This window comes from Echiichthys vipera (assembly GCF_963691815.1).
Source record: "Echiichthys vipera genome assembly, chromosome: 5".
Lineage (NCBI taxonomy): Eukaryota > Metazoa > Chordata > Actinopteri > Perciformes > Trachinidae > Echiichthys > Echiichthys vipera.
Window position 1 is genome coordinate 16,027,189 of NC_139830.1, and position 22,338 is coordinate 16,049,526.

The 22,338-nt window shown below is 40.5% G+C and overlaps 1 protein-coding gene across 1 annotated transcript in view; it reads right to left on the bottom strand.

Annotated features, from left to right (window-relative positions):
• The window catches only part of grik4 (glutamate receptor, ionotropic, kainate 4), a gene marked incomplete at its 3' end in the record, with an annotated part of 235,141 nt that overhangs the window by 89,221 nt on the left and 123,582 nt on the right, over positions 1-22,338 (bottom strand). The window contains exons 5-6 of the mRNA XM_083913261.1: positions 9,014-9,179; positions 340-518 (exon numbers count right to left, since the gene is read on the bottom strand). Of these exons, the coding sequence (XP_083769387.1) occupies positions 340-518; positions 9,014-9,179 (345 nt within the window). The remainder of the gene's footprint in view (positions 1-339; positions 519-9,013; positions 9,180-22,338) is intronic.

Genomic DNA, 22,338 nt, shown 5'->3' on the forward strand with positions numbered 1-22,338 from the left:
CTTCTGATTCAGGACAGCCAAATGGATTATAGCGGTGAAAAAATAAATTTCCCTTTTTATATGTTCTGCACACTTTTGGTCAGGGAATGAAACCTCCACCTTTACAGGTCAAAACTGAAGACTTACCAACATCTTCTTCTTCCAGTTAAAGAAATCATTCTGCCACAATTCTTTTTTTAGCCTTGAACACTTCTTGCTGCTAGAGTTTTTCAGTTACTTTTCCTTTTTGAGATGTGTGAGAGTTTAATAAATGTGGATATTTAGAATTTTTCTGTCTGTATAAAGACTGTGCACATGGAATACAGACAATAACACAGCTATCACATGAACCATACTAACCCGTTCCAAAATGATATGTGACATGGTGGCGTTGGCATCAACGATGATAGTGGCAGTCTTGTCGTCTCGTATCTCCTTCAGGAGCGGGGTCGGGTCGTTGCTGTCATCAAGCATGCGCACTGACAAAGTCTCCTTGGAGATGAGGAACTGCCTGAGGAGCTGCTCCAGGTTCAGTAAGCCTGCCGGTAAGACACATAGACGCACGCACGCACGCACACGCACACGCACACGCACGCACGCACACACACACACACACACCCACACACACACACACACACACACACACACACACACACACACACACACACACACACACACAAAAACACACATTAGAGAGGTACTTGTAATGCAGCGAAGACTCCCCCAAGGACATGCAGTTAAAGTCTTTTTTAAAAAGTTGATAAAATACATAGCCAAAAAGTTAAGGAAAGTCAAGTGCATTCAGAGACATTGTACGTAAATGCAGTATGCACTAAATTACACTTTTTAGTAAAAAACCCATACTCTTGTTGGGTTTTCAGCTATATTTAACAACAATGAATCCATAACATTTTTCCCATTAGGAACAAGTGGACTGATTACCTTCAATTACAATTATTGTAAAGCCATCAAACACAAAGAGACATTTCAGCAACCTCTTGTTCTCTATCCCATGGAAATAGAACGTTTGACTCTAGTAAGGTAAGTGGGATTTGCCCTAATTAAAGCATGGCTGACTTAATCAAGCTCCCAGCAGCATTTTACTAGTCACTCAGCATCCATATATTAGAATACACTGAGAGGTTATTGGACTAATTTTCCATATAGGAGTTTAAAGTAATTTGCGAAGTGTGTCACAGTGAGAGAAATCATAGTCGTTTTCACATATGGACCCAGGGCGTTCACACATGTATCACACAACCGGAGATTGTCAGTGTCAGATGCGTTTTCACTTACTGGAAATACTGTACTCCACTTGATTAAGGTGAAGGGGGGGCAACTTTGGTAAAGCGTTCAGGGGGGAGGTCATGACCAACAGAGCCCGTTTGTAATTTGGTCGTAAACAACCAAGTTTCTTACCTTGTGACATAGTAAAATTGGTCTCACCTTGGAAGTTTTGGCCGATATCATCACACTCATATAACATTTTCTGATATTAGCTAGGAAGGTCATGAGAGAAGGGCATCATTTGCGATGAAGGACCTGCATTAGCTGAGCCTCCACCTGCTATTTCCATTATAAAGTAATAATGAAATGGCACTCTAGACTCTAGCGTCAACAGCTTTTTTTTTATGTGATTTTGTACATGGCTACAGCAGAGCAGTTCATCTATCACATAGAGAACAATTTTGGTGCAGCAATTTAAAATTATCAAGCTGACTCTTTTAGCTTCCCCACAGCACAAGCTACAGTACTGCACCAGTCACCAGCATCATGTCTAATAGCTTCTATAATTAAGTCTCAGTGTCTGCCTGTCTTTCACCCTCTCTGTACGGCATTTTATCACTGTGTGTGTTTGTCTTGCTGTACCTGGCTACCTGTGTCTGTGCACTCATGAGACATCACTCCCGGCTGCTGCTGCTCGCTCGCCTGGCTGTGTCTCCAACCTGTCAGATCGGCTTCCTCTGTAGTATAATGCGGAATAACTTTGATGAGCTTTAAATAGCTTCTGATAAACCAGCCTCCTAACCCACCTCCCGCATCCACCCTGAATGACTTCTTGCAGCTTCTTGTTCATGACATTAGACATTGCTACACACACACACACACACACACACACACACACACACACACACACACACACACACACACACACACACACACACACACACACACACACACACACACACACACACACACACACACACACACACACACACACACACGCGCAAAAATAGAGTCACACACTTAAGAATAGATCACACTCTCTTCAGTGTACATGTTTAAAAAGGGGAAGGTTGCTCTCTCACAGCTTGGTGAACCAGCTTCAATTAAATGAAAAACAAGCAGCTGAATAAAATATTTTTTTTTTTCTTTAGTTAAACTTGTATAGGTCCATGTGAAGAGAAAACAAGTTATGTGGGACTGTGTGTGTGTGTGTGTGTGTGTGTGTGTGTGTGTGTGTAAAATATGCATCTCTTCTTTTTCAACAGAACTTGAGGTATGCGAGAATTTGTGTTTCTGTTTGTTTTTGCTTGTATTTGTGTTTGTGCCTCCTCACTTCATAGGACTGTTCAAAGGTAAAGACTAAGATTAGGATTGGTTTAGGTTATAGTCAAACTTATTAAAAAGTAATTATTAAATTAAATCCAGTTTTGATACAATTTATGGTAGCCATTTTCCAATAAAACACATTTAATGAGGTTAGATGTTGCATTTCTTCTTCACCTTTTCCTCTGTGTTTTCTCTGACGTTACATTTGAAAACTTTGGCGGGCCAGTCTAGAGATTGTTTGGAAACAATCCATGCAAATACTCTGGCAATACTGTTTGGAATTTTATCTAATTCACAACAGCCTCACAGTAAACTGATGGCTCCTCTATACAGTAACCTTAGAGCAAACTATTTTTTTTATTATAGCTGCTACTTTAGATTAAAAAAGGGATGATGCACAGAAAATGCAGTTGTCCTTGGACAAACAGTCCCCTGGACTGAAATCTTAAAGAATATCTGAAATGTGCTCAGTGAAGTTTTCTTGTAAACAAACAAAAGTTATGTTTACATACAGTGTTACTCACCAAAAGACATTGTGTGTATCATTGAGGTTTAACAAATGCATTGAATGGATTTCCTTCTTCATAAATCATTTGCAAAGTCAATTCTTTTGCGTATATTATATCCTGTATTGTTTACATTCATGTTTTCCGCCTTTGCTGGCGCATTGCTGTATGTCTGGGACATAACCACCACCTAAAGATCAGTGAGATAGTGTGAAACCATTGGCAGTAATGTGGATAGCTTCATCTGTGTGTACAAGACAAACAAAGGCCACAAAAACAGTGACACCTGAGGAAATTCAAGTTATCACCTAAAATACTGAGGAATTTGTACTCCTGCATCATTGAGAGCTTCCTGTCAGAGAACACCACTGCCTGGTATGGGAACAGCACAGAAAGAGTAGTTCATTCAGCTTAATAAACAGTAGGCTGTGCCCTACCCTAATAAAGGATATTAACCAGACACAGCAAGAATCAGGCTTAGAAAAATCATTAATATCAACCCAACAACCCTGGTAACAGACTTTTCTCTGTGTTGAGGTCGGGAAGAAGTTACCGGATACACTAGGAACCTAAATGAGGACACTGCGTAAGGTTAAAATCTAGAGAATGCATTATATCAAAGAGGCTCCGCACAAGTATTGAAGCAGAATCTAACGCATGTTAGTAGACGCCACACTACCTCATTGTCATGGACAACACAGCTCTCTCTCTCTTTCAGCCACAAAGATAAAGCTGAGGGCTGACATTCAAGTCAGGTAACCACTCATTTACTTTTTGTCACCACAAGGTGCCCGCACACACACACACACACACACACACACACACACACACACACACACACACACACACACACATTTTGCAGACACACAAAGCACAAAGTACCCCAAAAGTTCTGCCACTTCATAGAGGCCCCAGCAGTAAAAACATCAACCGGTAAATATAATAGGGCGGCTCAACATGAGGTATAGGTGAGTAATGTATAATGAAACCTTCGGTCACAGAGGAAGCTTTTAACACAGACCCAAAAGCCTCAATGACAGCCATACATTATTATGACCATCATTTAGCCTTGAGCAGCCTTGAGAGAGTAGGACAAAGTTTTATGACTTTGTCAGGATTGGGGGCATCACTTTAAAATGTTTTAGGAAAGATCATGTGTCAAAACTTTCTAAATATATCTGAGCATATTCCCCATTAAACCAAATAACCATAAAAGGCCAACCATTAATACTGACTATAATCCACCTGTCACACAGCGGTGGTGCTGATCTAATGTGCTCCTGCTGATCATTCTGGTTCTCTTGGCAAACAACTTTATATTCATCATTCTTCATATACACTGGAAACCACAAATGACTTATCTTTTAGAAAACTTAATTTGGAGGTTTCACAGATTATTAAATTACCATGTGACGAATGGAGTGCTCAACTGCAAAAACAACCAGGTGCACGCCTTGAACAAATGGGAAAAAGGCAAAGATAGCAGAGTTCAGGAGACCCTGATTTGTTGAGAAGATGTCTACTATAGAGTATATCACAAGGGATTTATATACATATTTTTTAAAGTTTCTGAATTTTATTTGGTCAGGTAATTGTGAAATAAATGATGTGGGGGTGGGGGTGAGGGAAATAGGAAGGGATGAAAGCTCCCTGCTGCATTAAAACTCAGAATGTCACAAAGTGGGGTTCTATGCACCATGTTTTTTGCACATTTTGAAATGTGTGTAAATGTCAAATGTAAATCAAGAACAAAAACCCTTTTATAATAAGACAGAAAGAATAAGTATACGTTTTCCATTCTACTCCAGTAAAGACGAATCCTGCACTTTGGACCTATTCACACAAACACCACCCACTCTCCACAATGACAAAATGTAATTTTAGTGAGTCAACTCATTTTTCAAAAAAGCAAGAGAGTTCAGAGCTAACTGCCTTCTATGTATTCAATCAAAAGCTTTTAAAACATGTGCTGCTACTTCTATCACCATCATTTTGAGTACTGACATCGCTGCCATCCACACCAGGATCATTGGCAGCATAATTAAAATCATCAAAGTCATTAAGAACGTCCCCTGCAATTACTACACCTCATTTTTAAACCTCTGCATACAGTCCTGTTCATTGAGATGTCTCTTCCACTTGACTTACACTGATTACAGGTCACTGATGGTAATACTGTACCACATATAAATATGTAACAGTCAGAAAGTCAGCCCTAGAAACGGGTATTAATGGAGAACTATAATTTAACAGATGGCATGGGCACGCAAGCATCAATTAGCATAAGGCACACTATATGAATACTACTACTACTAATATTAAAAATAAACTAACAATAATACAACCTTATGGTGGAAACCTGATACAGGTAGTGGAAGTGCTCTTTTCTCATACATCTGCAGTGAAAAAAGAAGTGAGCTGGTATAGCAAACCCTGCTCTCCAACTGTGCCTATGAAAGATGGAGAAATGCTCTGCAAGCAATTGAGGCCTACTGTTTTGTTGAATTTATAAATTCAGTACCTGCATTGCAGCTCCATTTAAATTTCAGAGCCTATGAGATGCTCTCTTTCAGCTTTCTGACAGCTGCGCCAATCACCTCACTAATGAAAGTGCACTGCTGTGTAGCACAGTGTGTGTGAGAGAGCTCGCACAGCATGCACGTGAATATGTGGTTGCACAGTGTTTGCGTGCATGCAGGCGATTTCTGTGGGTGTATTTATTTATTTATTTTTTTACCTGTGTCACTTTTAATTTAGAATAGGCCACAGCAACACAATATGTGGGGCCACCCAGCAGATCTAAAAATTCAACCACATGGACAGTATTCTTGGTCAGAGTTACAGTGTTGCTGCACACACTGCCGTCAATAGTGGAGGTTAGCTAGATTAATGTCCGTCCTGATGTGCACTGTGCCTGTGGGCGCAGCTCCACCTCCACCTCCATTCCTGCCTCCTCAGCCATGGCTGGAAAATATTCATGAATTGGCCACGCTCTATTAGGCTGTCACTGGCTTGGGTGATTAATGAGGCCGGCACATGTGGACAAGCCACCGACAGCAGGCTGACTACCGACCAACTGACTGCATTGGCCAACAGGGAGGGGCCTGGTAAACCGGAGTCAAAGTCGAATGGGTTTCAGCTGATGCTATGCCTTCATACACACACACACACACACACACACACACACACACACACACACACACACACACACACACACACACACACACACACACACACACACACACACACACACACACACACACACACACACACACACACACACACACACAGATAATCCAGGCATGCTGTCATGTGCTGCATTTTCTATTGAATGAATGAGGGGCACATGAGAGGGTGCAATCACTACAGCCGTATCATTTTTTGGACTGTCTACCTCTTGTTGCCAATGTATAATTCCAGCATGGTTACCTCCTCCCCTTTACTCACCCCAATCACTATATTTTCCCTCTTCCTCATTCAACTACATGTGCCAAATAGCATCCTCTCCCCTCCTCTCCTCTCCTCTCCTCTCCTCTCCTCTCCTCTCCTCTCCTCTCCTCTCCTCTCCTCAACTATTTCACTCTCCCCTTGGTCTCTTCTATCTACCTTCCATCTCCTGTCATTTCATTTCTTTTCTTTTCATTTAATTTAATTTCCTTTCCAGTCCTCTCTTAACCCACTCTCACAGAATGAGAACCTCCCAACCGACCAGCACACCCACACACATCCAGAGAAAGAAGAAAAGTAAGGTTGAAATTAGTTTCATGTCCCTCGCCAACATTAAAGTCAGAGGGTCCCTAAAAGGTTCACTTCTTATCACTATTCTCGCCCGAGCCGTATTAATCAACTCTCGGTGGAATAAATGTCACAGAAACAAGATCTGCGCCCTGAATTGGAAGAATGACTGACAGGTACTGGAACACTTGGAAGGAAAAACGGCAAATTGTACCATTTTTATACTTTCTTTTAGTAAGTTTATTAATCATTATCCAGTTTATGCATAATCACATTCTTTCTTTGGCAAAATGAATAACAGAGGAAAAGAAAAATGTAACCTCACGTGTATTAATTTACTGTAACTGACTTTGTGTAAAAAGCCCTAAAACACACATTTTGTTTTAATACATAAATAGTTAAGGAACAAATGTCATCTTAAAGGTTATGAGTGAAATGAGACTACAAAGTAAAGAGCAAGAGACAGTCAAAGAGGGAGTTGAAAAGAAGAAGAACTGAGAATTGAGATAGGCGAGGTGGGCGGTTCACAGTGGCTCATTGCCATCTCTGGGCTGTCTGACACATGGTTGATGTCTCAAGCCTATTTCCTTTCTTCAAAGCCTTGTGCTGATTAGGAAAAAGGTTAGCGGGTGCCATTCAGGGTCACAGTGCCTTTGTCTAGGGAGTTGTAATTACTGCTTGCTGGACTGCAAGAGGGTGGGAAGGGGGCATGATTTAATCTTCCTCTCTATTTACAAAAATAACTTCCTTCAAGGAGATTTTCAAGCTTTTTTAAGGTCATTCAGTTTAGTATCTTGAGGATCTAACGAGTGCCTTTGACAAGGGGGCGGTCAGATCACTCGTGGATACGCAAACGTCATCCTCCTTCTTTTTTAAGATGGGTTTTGATGACTAGCAGGCTCTGTGTAATCCATGTTAGAAGGACTTAACTATGAGACTGTGTATTTTGCGAGCAGTGGTGGTAAAACTTGAAGAGGGAAAGTAGATTGTTGGTCGGAGTAACTAATTCATACAGTGATGTTTATTACAAACATTTATAAATATGTCCACATGGTTATTTCTGATCATTAGCAATGTGTACAATTGATTTAATTTCGAGTAATGAGACACACAAAGAAATTAACTTTATAAATATGTGTAATCAGAGCAGGTAATGATCACAACTATATGTAAATGCAGTAGATTGAAAATGTAATCCTCTTTTTGGGCTATTAAGCCCAGGTCTTTTTGTTTCTCACCCGTTTGTGGTGTATTTGAGTGGATTTCTGCTGCTTCTCAGTGCAACAGTGGTGGTGGCACTTGTGGTGAGCCAAACTTATTGAGGAGACGATCTGAGAGACTGAACTGTTGTTTTCATTACACCGGTACGACTGATAAGTGGCAGCACGCTTGGACACATTTCATTGACTGCACTGGACTGAGAAAAACAATGAGACAATCTGTTCATTGCTCATGTAATTGTTTACGAATTGTCCTTTATCTGTTGATCGATATATAATTGAGGTGTGATAATACTGTACATCCTTTAAGAGGTTTATTTTTATTTTCACAAGAGGTCAAAAGGTAACGTTACTACACATAAAAGGTTTATCTTATATGCTAAAGTGTGAATTTAGTTAAAAAAAATAATTAGAATGGAATCACTGTGTGTTTTTATTCACAAAGGGAACTAGTAAATCGTTTTCTGAAATGTTGTTTTATTATTATTGTTCCTCATCATACCAAAAAAGAAATACATTACCACTACCTTTAAAACTTACCTGTCAGTCTATGAGTCTTCCTTACTCTTTTGCGCTGGTCCATGTGATTAATGATCACATGGACCAGCGCATTAGAGATACACATATCTGTTCCGCCCGGTGTCTACTGCAGGAAGCTAGAGCTGAGCCTGGTAACTCATGTGCAACACGCTATATCATTATATGCACTTAAGGATGATGATGACATTCAAAAAGAGAAAGGATTCCACAGTAGACCAGGATTTATTTTGGGATGCAGACATTCGGCATGTTGCTTTGAGGGCGTTGTAGCTGTGGAGCGCAGCAGCTGCTTCACGGGGTGAGATGTTGATAAGCAACGCATCTGTTGTAAGAACACAGTCTGCGTGCATGTGAGAAGCTTATGTGTGCTTACACGTGTTAAAGGATAGCAGAAATTAACCCAAAATGTTTGCACTTTAACAGCAGATTCTCCCCAGGTGGTTGTGTATTTTGTCATGAGGGTGTGAATGTTGTACTCACAGTCAGCCTGCGCACAGATGAGGCAGGCAGTGGTGCTGTTAAAGAAGGTGAGAAGGCCGGCCACAGCCAGGCTGATGTCGGTGTTGGTTGGCCTCAGGTCCAGAGTGGTGAACCGGGGGAACTGAACCTTCAGAATGTCCTCTGGAGCCACCTTGACATAGGGCACCTGCACAGAGAGACTGACGTCAGACTACCTGATGCATTTTAATCATCTGCAGATGATTGACATTTCGCATTCATGTTCATGTTTTAAAATGCAGCAGACATCCGCAGACAGGACGATTATGAAAGAGATAACCAGAAAAAATACGAGTGTGAACTGTAGAATAAAAATATTACAATACAAGCAGATAGCCAGAAGAAAGAATAGCTCTGAGGAAATGGGTTTAATCTGTTATAATAAACCGTAAGCAAGGATAACCCAGAGGTCTGTGGCAATGTGCATATTCAGAATACACATATATTCAGTGACTGAGGCACTGAAGCTCATGCAAAGTACAAGTATGGATCCTATTTTTGTTGCACCCACACAAACAAGCCCTTGCTAGAGAAATCTTCAGTATAACACCCCCTCATGCACTGTTACAAAACATTTGTTCACCAGGCTTACTGTGGAGCAGCTCAACTGTCTGTTTCAAGACACACACACACACACACACACACACACACACACACACAAAACATCACAGCTTTTTTAAAAGAAAGATTTTATATTTTGGGGATGAATATTGGTGCTCTTAAGGTTATTACACAAGAAAGGCATCATTAGTGATGAAAGTATGATGACCAAAGAGTATAAAAATGCATCTAAAACTGTTAGCTGTTACCTGTTTCATACAGCATAATTGGCAGAGTTGGCTTTGTACTCCAGCATATGAAATAAAACGGTAACAATGAGGTTAAAGTGCAGACTCTCAGCTTTTACTATTTGAGGGTAGTAACATCCATATCAGATGAACAAAATTGGACTATCAAACATGTTATAAGTATACACGAGGAACTGTGTGTAAAATATAAAATCACTGTTAAAAGATACTGTTAAATCTAATGTCCTGCTGGCCTTGTCAAAACAACAGTCACTGTATCACAGTCCCAAAACTCAAGAACAGACTGCCCTGTGTATCAGATAAACAACATCCTAACATGCTCAATAATTAACAACACACTTAAAATAACACTGAATATATCATCTGTTAAACTGAGAAAAATACCACATTAAAGAGCAGAAACATATGTTATAAGGCGCATGTGTTTTGCCAATAGTCAGTGCAAAGATTAGAAACAAGGACTGCTGTAATTAAAAGAAAGCCAGCCAAGCCTTCAGTAAGAATCAATAAATACACAATTCTTCTATCCAAGCTGAACTGTGAGGCATACAATCTTCAGTGAGATTGATTGCTGTGTTTTCACAGCGAATATTTGCTGTAGCCATATAAATATCTGTATTCCTTAGCCCCAAATGAATTTATCATACCACCCCGACTGCACTAACAGGTATGTCTTGCAGAGGCTTGTCTGTGCTGTCAGCGGGGAGGTTAAGTACCCTGCAGCTAACCTTGCAGCCATCAGCCTTCTCTGAATGCAGGAACAAATCGAGACCGGAGCCGCCTACAAATCTGCTGAACTTCAGGAAAATCAAAAATCACGTTTCATCCCCAATTTAAACATGTCTCCCATCTATAAAATCCATCTTTGCCTCAGTTCTCCGAATTTGAGATGGTGTCATACTGCCAGGGCTTACAGCGAGGCCTGGAAAGAAAAAAGAGGGGAGAAGAAAAGTAAGAATGAGTTTGGCAGGTGTCGGGTCAGTCAGCTGCCAGGGCATTGCAGTAGAGAGCAGTGGGGCTTGAAGGGGATGCAGGGGGACATGCTGGTTCCGAGAAGAGGGACAGGGAAGGGAGCCTCTTCATCATGGCAGATTGCCTGTCTGTGTGGTTCCCAGCGCCCATACATAGCTTTCTCCCTCGTCCCTATATCCCCTCGATTGGTTTTCCATCCCTGCCCATCAGGGTGTAATGGAGTCCCTGGGTATCCGGATGGATGGAGGCTCTGCCACTACCGACAGGCCCTGCTGGAACGCCATGCAGTCCTCTCAAGGAGTCCTAAAACCTGGGTAATAGCTGTACACCACATGGAGGGACACGCTCGTCCACAGGTGTATCCTTCATTTTCTCTGTTGCATTTGTACAGTTTCTCTGTATCTTTTTCTCATTTCTGTCTCTTTCTCTCCTGTTTCTCTGCATTCCTCAGATTGTTTACTCTATTTTTTCACTTGTCCCCTTTTCCTGTGCGTTCTTTCTATACTTTTCAGCACAGCAGACTGGTGCTAATCGACCCCTTTCACTTAGAAACCTGACACGCTTCAGTAGGCTGTATCTGAGGCAGCAGGGGGCTTAAAACAGCTTACACAAATTCATACACATACACACACACACACACACACACACACACACACACACACACACACACACACACACACACACACACACACACACACACACACACACACACACACACACACACACACATGGAAACATCCACTTTTCAATCCTATTGGCCCACTAGACCCTTTTGCTGCAGGCATCTCTGGGGAATACTTGGCTATGAGTTTTGATTTTATCATGAAACTCTAAAGCATGCAGCCTTGACTCACAAATATTTAACTAGGCACCCTGGCACTTTCGTCAAAAAAATATGTACTGGAAACATAATTTTTTTCTAGTGAAAATTCACTCAATCTGATATGATTCTCACTGTATTTCTAACATAACTTTAAGCATTTAGCATTCACAAATCAGTAGTAATAGGCCCGGGAAGAAAGGACCTTATCTATACACCATGCAATATGATTAATTGGTTGCTAAACTGTGACAGTCACTATCCTTCTCATGCAGTGGAGTGACAAAGTGTTTAAAATCAAGTCTTGAGTTAAACCGGGGGTACTCAAAGCAAAGAAAATCAATCTCCACATTACTAACAGCAAGTTGTCTGCCACATCAAAGACGCTTGCCAGACTGCTTATCTGCAACCAACAGCTAGTATCAATCACTCTGAATGTCAAATAATCCCTGAAATAAAAGAAGAAAAATCATTCCTACATGTGTCTTTGCAGGGGCACAGCTTCAAAGACTCTGATCCGAACAGCTGCATCACTTTCAATGTCGCTCTGCAGGAAACTCACAAGTTTGCCATGCTACCAATCCTACTAATCTCCATTAAGTCAATTTACTGTAATGCCAAACTGGCATATATTATCACAAATTATGATTTTTTTATTTACTGTTGGGACAATGCCACTCTTTGTTTGGGTTTGTGGTTAAAGCTGCACTAATCAGAATATTATTACGACAACAGATTAAATGACTGTGTAATGTGAAATGGGTCACTCTTAGACACAAATCCATGGAGAATGAATTCAATTCAATTCAATTCAATTTTATTTATAGTGCCAAATCATAACAAAAGTTATCTCAGGACACTTTACAAACTAGGTAAAGACCACACTCTATGATAAACATAGACCCAACAATTCCAGAGTACGGTGGCAACGAAAACCTTCCCTATTACAGGCAAGAACGTCAGACAGACCCAGCTCTGTGGAGGACGGCCATCTGTCTTATCATCCATCTCTGCAGTTTTCAGCTCATTGTGGAGTTTTACAGCCAAAACCTAATAGTTTGCTCACATCAGTCTGGTTTCCAACCACAGGTATCTGTTTTTAAGTGAAAAAGCACTGATAAACCCACTGTGTGTCACCAGCCTAGCACGAAATAGCAGACAGTGGAGAACATAACAGTAAATGTAAAGAGCCAGATATTTTTCTAAGGTAATAGGAGAGTGAATACTGAACCAACATTCATCAAGTCAAGAAACAGCTGCTTGATGTCAAAAGAGACGGTTTTTCTAACACATTCTTCATAACATCCTTTTATAGTGATGATATGACAATGTTGTGTCCACTTGTTTAAGCTGCTCAATCTGTCAGTCTGTGTATATTTTTTGTATGTTTACAGTCCTTTACCTGTATTTTCCTACCATCTCCACTGACCGGTTAAGCCATTCTTCAACATAATTGAAATGCAATGTAACACCGTACTAAACTAATGATTTGACTTAGTCCAGAAATAATAATAATAATAATAATAAAGATTGAGATTAAAGAAAGATTCAATTAGGTAGGTAGGTTAAAGGTTTACAATATTCTTCTCACAAATGATCAATACTCAGGCATACTATTTGTGCGGGGGTAAAACGAATTATATCTGAACATTGTGAGGGGAGGGAAATCTCAGGCAAACAATAGAGCCCAAGCAAACCGCTCTACTTTCAATAATCTGGTAGCTTCACTGTAAATAAATCTAAATGGACTGCTGTGGGGGAAGACAGGCGTGTGCCAGGGGAACAATGGGTCGGGGAGGACAGGAAAACTGAGTGCAGGTGAAAGACAAAAAGAAGGGAGGGTATGGAGAAATGGACAGAGAGAAACTGACAGCCTGACTGACAAAGGAAGAGAGCACTGAAGTGAGCGACATGGAGGCTAAGAAGGGGGAAACTCCGTGCAGGACAGGAAAAGAGGAAAACGTAAACACACATAATAGACATAAACAGAGAGGGGCCAAAGGGTTGCAATCTACACTCATTAAATGGTCTCATTGAATTTATCAGTTTAAAATTGGATTTTGTTGTCAAAGGCAATCTTGGTTAATTTCTCAAGACATACGGTTTCAGGGGACTCAATAACAACATCAGCATTTAGCCGTGTTATTGTTTGGTCTCTGTGGGCTACAAATGCACTTCAAGTTTAAGCAGAGTGTTGTGGCTCTCATTTATTATTCAGAAGATGCAGTACTGATGTGCTATTAGAACAGAAAGTCATAAAAGTTGTTTATGCTGGAGTGATGTGTTGTAATCACTAGAATCAAGAATTGGATTTTTGGATGCCAACAGAAATATCACTTAAGCACCAAGTATCAAAAACTGTGTTCAGAAAGAATAAGAGGGTAGGGGCTGTTTTAGGGACCATTTAAACTATGAAATACACACCCAGAAAGTCCAGTTTTGAGTAATAAATCCTCGAGTTTGAAAGATTATCAGTCACTGAAACACCACATGACTGGAAAGTTATCAAGGCAGCAATCATTTAATCTTTTGCCATCATGATCACAAGGTAAACAGTAGAAATCGGAAATTTACATCCATACATCAGTGTGTGTTCCTACAAAAGTCATCAAAGCCCACTAAATATAAGATATTTTGTCATCATGATTTCCTAATCTAAATAGAAATCTTGTGACATTTTGGACTTAAAATTGTTTTGGGCACATGTTGCTTTGTGTTCGGATGAAGTTTTTGGTTAATTAGAAAAAGAGGGTCTTGCAAAAATTCCTCATTGGCAGGTATTGGAAGATGTATTGTTTTGGTATCGAAGCCAAGGAAGCATATCGACACCAGTCAAATTTCAAACAATACCACGTCCCGACGATACATTAAGGTAAAGAGTTGTGCCTTCTCGTACAGGTCGACCACAAAAGGTACAACTCTGTCCCTCCCTTGGGTTTTTCAGAGTGTGTGTGACACAGAAAGAGTCACTGTTTGCTCTAGTTTGTATCATGCTAAATGATGTGTATGTCTGTGTGTGTGTGTGTGTGTATGTGTGCGTGTGTGTGTTTGTGTGTGTGTGTTTCCCACACTGTGACAGAAAGGCTGGCAGGTCTGCAGTCAGAGGTTTGACAGGCGTTTAATGAGGAAGCCCTCACAGGACACAGACTTTGCACAAAACACACACACACACACACACACACAAACACGCACACACGCACACGCACACACATACACACACACACACACACACACACACACACAGACACACACACTCACACACACACACACACACACACACACACACACACACACACACACACACACACACACACAGACACACACACACAGTGAAGAGTGAGCAGTGGAGGAAAGCGGGCACCTTTGTTGGGCAGCAAGAGTACCTCAACCCACTTATAATGTGCTTACAATATACTTGCCTTAATTACACTGAGACCGCAATCTGATATGCTTAGATTAGCTATTACAACAAGGAATAAAAAAGCAGGCACATTTTTTAACTGCCAAGCCAGTGGTGCGGTGTTGGCTGCATGTTGGAAACGGCCAGGGTTTTTCTCCTTGCTTTGTATAATCTTACCAATAACCTCTGATAACCCCTCTTCAATGGAAAATGTGAGGTTAGAAGGTTAGTTTTAAATCTGACCGGGCATTAGTGAGGAGCTCTGAACTGAAATGAAGGTGAAAGCTAATTTCCCTTCCATCCAGTACAACAGGCTGTGGGTTGCCTCGGCTGTTGAGCTGACAAGTGCCCAAGTCATTCTGCTACCTCTCTGCTGTGAACCTTACAGTAGCCTGACAGGAGGGGGTCCGAGTGAAGGGAGGTGGATGTGCAATAGTGCCATATGGAGAGCGGAGACATAATGAGCAACTACATCTGTTGGCTTGGACTCAGAGAGGCAGAAGAACAAAACTCTTTTTAATAAAGTATCAATGTACCTTTATAGGTCTTGGAACATGTACCGTGAAGGCTAGCGTTAGCGCTGTTCATCAGTTATGTTTGTAGTGAGTCATTTACATTATCGCACGTTGACCTGGCTATCAATTAGCATACAACACATGCTTGGCAGAAAGTCCTTGAAAACACTTAGCACTGCAGCCAAGTAGGCATCAGTCACTCAGTAAGCTGAACACAAGCTTTGCAGAAGCAAGACGAAGAACAATTAATTTACCCTCAAAGAGTGGACACAACTAAATAGTTTAAAGATCATCAGTTGTAGAAACATCAACCAAAAGTAGAACATAGAGTATAACGACTGGCTGGATGTAGCCTAGAGCAAGCCAGATAATTATTTTGGCTACTGAGCATTAGAGAACAGATGCTGTTGGAGACATTGTCCATCAGTCAGCAAGTGTGATGCCAAGGCTGGAACACAAGAGTTGAGTTGGCAAGGGTTGTGTTGCAGGGTGGCAGGAGATGGACGAGGGCAGGTGGTAGTCTATTATGTTTACCTGATCCCCTTTCGGACCAAAAGGTTTATGGGGATTTGAGAGACCAGCTGTTGGCATTCAGAAAAGGTAGAAGAAAATCATGAGGGAGAGAAAGGGAAGAGATAAGACACCGGAGATATGAGAGAGTCAACACGGCCAAACCAACAATCTCCATCCCAGACCGCCGGCTCATCCCTGTCTCAGCCCATGAAGCCAGTTCTCTATTTGTGGTAGTAATGATCCCGCATCAGGTCCCCGTGGTCAGAGCAGAAGCAGACCAGTGATAAAGATGAAGTGGGCTGTGGATCCCATGGTGCCTTTTAGGAGAGTGGAACATTGACCATGAGATCTCTATCTCATTGATCAGCGAGTTCAGAGAAAAAAGTTCCTTTCCTCCAGAGAGGCCTGTTCCCTACTCCACTGCCCTATTTCAGAGCAAATGTCTTTCTGAAAAAAGACAGAATTGCTTTTTACAACTCCCCTGTTTGGCTACCAGGAATGTGTTATTGCAAGCAGTGAAAGAAACCATCAATTCCACTTGGGAAAGGGGGATCAAGACTCCCACTGATTAATTAGGCATGTTCTTTACAAATAATTTTAACGTTTAAATGGAAGTTTAAATTTAGGCTAGTCGACTATTCTAATTGGAAACAGTAAATCACATTTTTTCAATAACTAAATTATAATTTAAATGCCACTGAAATCACTATGTCCCCAGTGTGAGCCCAGACATCTATTTTGGAATACGCCTCCTCCTTATAACATTTATTTCTTATCGTGCAAGTCTGATTCATTGAGCTTAGCTGGATAGATGCTAGCTGGATAGCTAGCTAGTAAGCTAGTTTCAGTGTGCTGCATACTAATCCAATGGAACAGGACAGAACCCAGCCGCTATTTTGAGAAGAGGACGTGGTGGCAGGCGGAGGCAGGAGATACAGGACAAGATGGGGTGGAAGTGAGTCAGGTGTGGGTGATGAATGCAGAACAGAAGAAAAGTTCTGCTACTGCAGATGCGGCTGATCTCAGACCAAAGACCAGTGGGATGAATGGGACTCTGCCGGGGTGTGAGGGAGTCATGGCCAGCTAATAATTACTTTGAAAAAAACTTTTTACAGACTGGTATTTCTGGTCTCAATTTGTGATGGTAGTCAACTAACCATGCACATCCCGAGATTAAATTAAGGAACATTTACAAGTAAATATACTCTTAAATTCCTGCCATAATTCTATTTGTTCTATAGTTTGTATTGTTGGATCCAAAATCTTCTATAGGGAGCTTTGATTGGGAGAGTAGTTTTCTTTAATCTAACAGTGGGCTTATCTCAGTTCTGGGAATCTAGCCAAACGTTTGACTTACACCACCCCAACAACGCACAGCTTAGCTTTACACAACATTGGCGAACAGTTGGACAACAAATCTTGGTATTTGAGAAGAACACAAACATGTTGATGGTGAGACAAAAGACTCAAATGTTCCTGAAGAATTTCACTTCGCAGAGGAAAAACGACAGAGTATTAATTCAGTGAGCAGCTGGCAGAAAAAGATGAGCACCATCAGCTGGTTTGAGCAATACAAAAGACAAAACTCTGCTGCTTGAAACAGCTGGCCATGTTGAACTAAAAGCAGCAATGTAACATGGAGCAGAGTTCCTTTTCCTACCTTTGATGACAACAATCAGCTAAACTGAAATACATTTTGTTTGCTGCTCACCTGGGATTTACACATTTTTCCTTCTTTGATCTCAGTGATCAAAACAAGAGACTGCTTTCTGTTGACAAGATAGCGGATTTGGATATGGTGGTTCTGTCGGTGAAGCCTTGACAAGACAAATCAATAGTGTTGTGAGAAAAGGGTCAGCAGAGGTGCAGACGACAGCTGTACTCCTCTAATTATGATCGGGCAGAGACAGAATAAACAACTGCGTTTTGTTTGGAAGCAAACTGAACAGAGGAATCCTGCACCGTAGTAACATTTAGTTTGACAGCCACATTCTTTTAATCAAATGTACTTACAGATTTGTCCACTTGTATGCACTACCACAGACACAACCATTACAGAAATGAATTATGGTGTCATTGATTAGTCATCATCTGAATGATATTAAACTCATTACGAATCATTTTGTGTCATTTTATCCCTGAGGGTGTGGCTACGGAGCAGCTACAAGCTTAAAGACAAAGCACCTGCGGGGGAAAACATTTGCTTCTATTCAATAAATCAACAAATGTACAATGTATTTTACAGTATTATTCTTTAAATAAATAATGCTAATTTACTTTATGACAGTCCATATAAGATACTTAGATTTAGAGTTAACTTTCTTCATTTATGTGTTCCTGAAACTTTAACATCTATAATTATCACAGCCATATGTGTATAGTCATATAGTATAGGTCTCATATAGTAAAAATCTGCCAACTAGGAAGTAATTGCAGCACAGAGATTAAAGTTTTTTCCACCAGAGAAGAGCAACAAGTTACTTTTTTAAATGTAAGAATGTCTGGCTCAGTATAAAAAATGGTTGCAAAAAAAGAAATGATCTTTATCAAAAATGTGGGTTTGTTAATGCATAGCAGTCAATATGTCACAGATTGAATATCGGTATTAGAGTTTAAAACAAAACTCCTGTATTAGCTGGCTTATAAAAATAATATGAACTTTATCCTGATAGCGTTTGCTGAAAATAATATTTACACCAAAAGAGATGCAGAAAACACATTATACATCATAGATAAATATGACCAGTACAAAAACCATTTCAGACATGCACAATAATGTTGAGGATTCTTGATCCTCTTGGCTAGTTTAGCAATGCGATATATCCAAGTGTATCTGCTGTTGGAATTAATGTACACACAGATTGCTATTAAGTAAAAATGTAGGTACAGCTAAAAGAAATGTAGGTGGGTGTGGCCATGGATGGATTACTGAATTGGCCCAAAGTGTCAGAGGTCCCCTTGGACCTAAGCTGCAAAATGTTACTCGAAGAGAAATGTACTTTCCAAAAAGATATGTAAAAATGACCACAAAGAAACATAAAATAACTACAAAGGAACCATAACAACTACAAAGCGACTCACAACAACTATGAAAAGGGGCGACACAAACCTGGCAAAAGAGACACAAAACCATGGAGAAATGCTTAACTGCCACAAAGTCTAAGAGTCTTGTTCTTATCTAGGAGAGTTGATAGGGTCCTTTTGCATGTCTGTGCCCAGGGGCCAATTGTGTCATGATCCGCCCATGGGTGTGGTTGTTGTCTGTCACTGACCATGATGATGAATAAACCGGTTTATAGAATGAAGCTGATATGACCTAGCGGCCACACTCTACATTTGATCCTCCAGGTAGATAAAATAATCCACTGTATTACCTTGAGAATTTTGAAATGACACTGAAGGAAAGAGCCATGGACTGTCTACTGACCTGTTGCTACGTAGCACTAGAAGTTTATAAACTCTAGTTTGAGACAAACAGCAAAGCTCTTTTTAAGTCCAAAAAGGGAAATAAATGTGTGAGGGATGATGCAGCTTCTGAGACTTCTTCAGCTGAGCACCTACCATCAAACCTTTTCTACTTTCACTTCTCTCTAGTCTAAGATTCAGCTCAGGCAGACGGACAGAATGCAAAGCTGAAATAGCAACTGAATCTAAACAGAGAAAGTTTTGGTACCTTTTAAAGAAAGCACTGGAGGACAAATTTGATAGCTACTTTCTTTGGATCCTAATGAATCCTAATGATGATAAGGAATGTCAAGTGGAGAGCCTAAAAGTGAAATAAATAGATGAAAACGTCTTAATGCATTGAAAGTAGCAAACGAAATTCTAATTTGCATTACATTTCATGTCTTTACATCTGAAAGAATGTGTGTGCTGCGAATGTGTCTGAAAAATGCAGGAATCCTATTGAGATTCAATAGGCACCTTACTGCTCCTGCACAGCCATGAACAAGCAAGCTGCAGCTTAAATTTTCCAACTCATACAGTACATCATAGTGATGTGGATCGACTTCCTCCTCCTCTAGCTGGTCATACTGCATTGAGAAACATGCAGACCAGCTCTGCTTAATCAGCTCTGATTACTGGTTGTCATTGTGACCAATGACATGCCACTTGCTGACAAACTAACGCTGCTTTTGGCTGTAGAGCGTTTGATTTTACATATATTGGCTTTAAAGCCCAATTACAGTGGAGAGCTGAACCATAAGCTGACCCCCCGAGCAGAACAAGACCGACACAGCAGAACTAATACTACTACGCATTCAGACATAGAGATTCAGCGTGAGACTGATGGAGGGTGATTAGAGAAAGGCAGAGAGAGAGAGGGAGCAGGCTTCTGAATACTATTTTCTATTAGTTTTCGTAACAATGGCAGATATTGGCCTGGTGGTCATTTATATGTGCCTGAGAGAAAGTCGGAGAAGGGAAATGTCAGGAAAGAGACAGGTGGAGGAGGTGAGATGAGAAAAAAGGAACGAGAGGAGACAGGAGAAAAAAAGAATGAGGTGAGAATAAGGACAAAGATTGACAAGAGCTGAAGCTTCTATAAAAGCAGTAATAGCAGATATGAGAGGAGGGACAAAGGTGGTAAAGATTGGTTAAAACTGCAGGGAAGGTACACAAACCAATTAGAAAGAGAAGAATAGTGTCAGTCAAAGCAGCAGAGGAAAGAGGTGTTTGTAATATCGACAGAAGAATGAAGGTTGTTCATTGACTCTGGATCCAGATTGTCCTCAGATGCTTCATGAAATAAAAATGGGCCAGGTAGCATTTTCAGCATGGAAAATAAGCCATTGTGCTGGGCAGGTCTTGTTGAATTGCAGGAAGATTTTTCAACTCCCCCATCAAGACCGAACAAATCTGTTCAACACAACTGACAATATAATCAGTTGAAAAAGTTATTTGCAGGATCCGATGCTACACACTAGCTAGCAAAGTTGTACACTGTGGCTACATTGTGGCAAAGTAAAAACGTTTTTATATGATTTATCATTTAAAACCTTTAGAAATGTGTTAAAGATAAAGAAAGAAAAAGAAAATGGTGCTTAGTCTTTATTGTTTATCAAAAATAACAGTAACTAAACAGAAACAGCACTACTACAAAATTGAAAGTCTCCATGGCAACTGAGCAAACTAAATCTTCTGATGAAGAGATGAGGTGAGATTTGTTTTATCCCAAGTCAAGAATTAACTGTAGTCAGAAAAGATGTCATCCTGTTAATCTAAATAGCAATCTGTTTGATTGATACACAGAGACAGGCGTAAATATTATGTTAAATACAGTTACTTCATCTCTAATTGTTGTAAATCGCAGTGCCTCAAGAAAAATAAATCTACTCTGAAGCTGATAAAACCTTTGATTAAAGAAAATGAAAACTACATTACGCAATGGTGTGTAACAGTGCATGTTAGCATTTTTGCTAACAAATTACTTGATCCAACCGTTTTTTTTTCCACAATGCAAATGGTTATCACAATAAGAACACAGCTTAGCTATCAAGTTAAAAACAAACCACTACCCTTAGTCTTCTCTCCTTTCACTTGGTACTACAGAGCAGGGCAATATTTGGATGTTGCTGGTATCCACAGGTGTGAGAGCTGTTGATGGCTAGATACAAACAAAAGATGTGGTGTGCTGGATTCGCTGTGACCAACCATGGTTCAGCATCTGACAGGGAGACGGTCTAAAGTGAGCAGAGCTACCGTGTAAATGGCCTCTGGACAGAGAGGATTTTCTGTGTTGGCTAGCTGGCTTTTAAAGTCACAAAATGGAACTCCACACCATGTGGAGTACTAAGCTGCTGGACAACCGACTAATTTAAATCAGTTTGAACAGCTCTGCACACACTAAATGCAAACACAGCAGGGTATCTGGACATGTGAATGAACAAATTAATGAACAGATTTTGGCACATTTTCAATGAGTGACCTTATGAATGCCTTACAATAACGACATACCGTATAATGACACTGGACCAGTAAAATCTTTCACTCTGAGGGCTTGAAGAGAAGCTTTCGAATTTGTTCAGTATCCATTCACGAGCCATCAACTTTGCCGCAGCTTTGTCTGATGACTCTATTCAACAGTAGGGCCTGTCTGGTCATGTGGAGGAATCCTTCAGAGTTCATTTGCCTTCTAATAAAGTAATCTTGAGAAATATGCTTGACTCCAAACTGTCTTGGAATTAAACTTAGACTCAGAAAGGAACCGTTTTCCGTTTGACTGGGACTGATTTGAGTTTTTCAGCATTCCCTCAAACACCAGAGCTCATGATGCA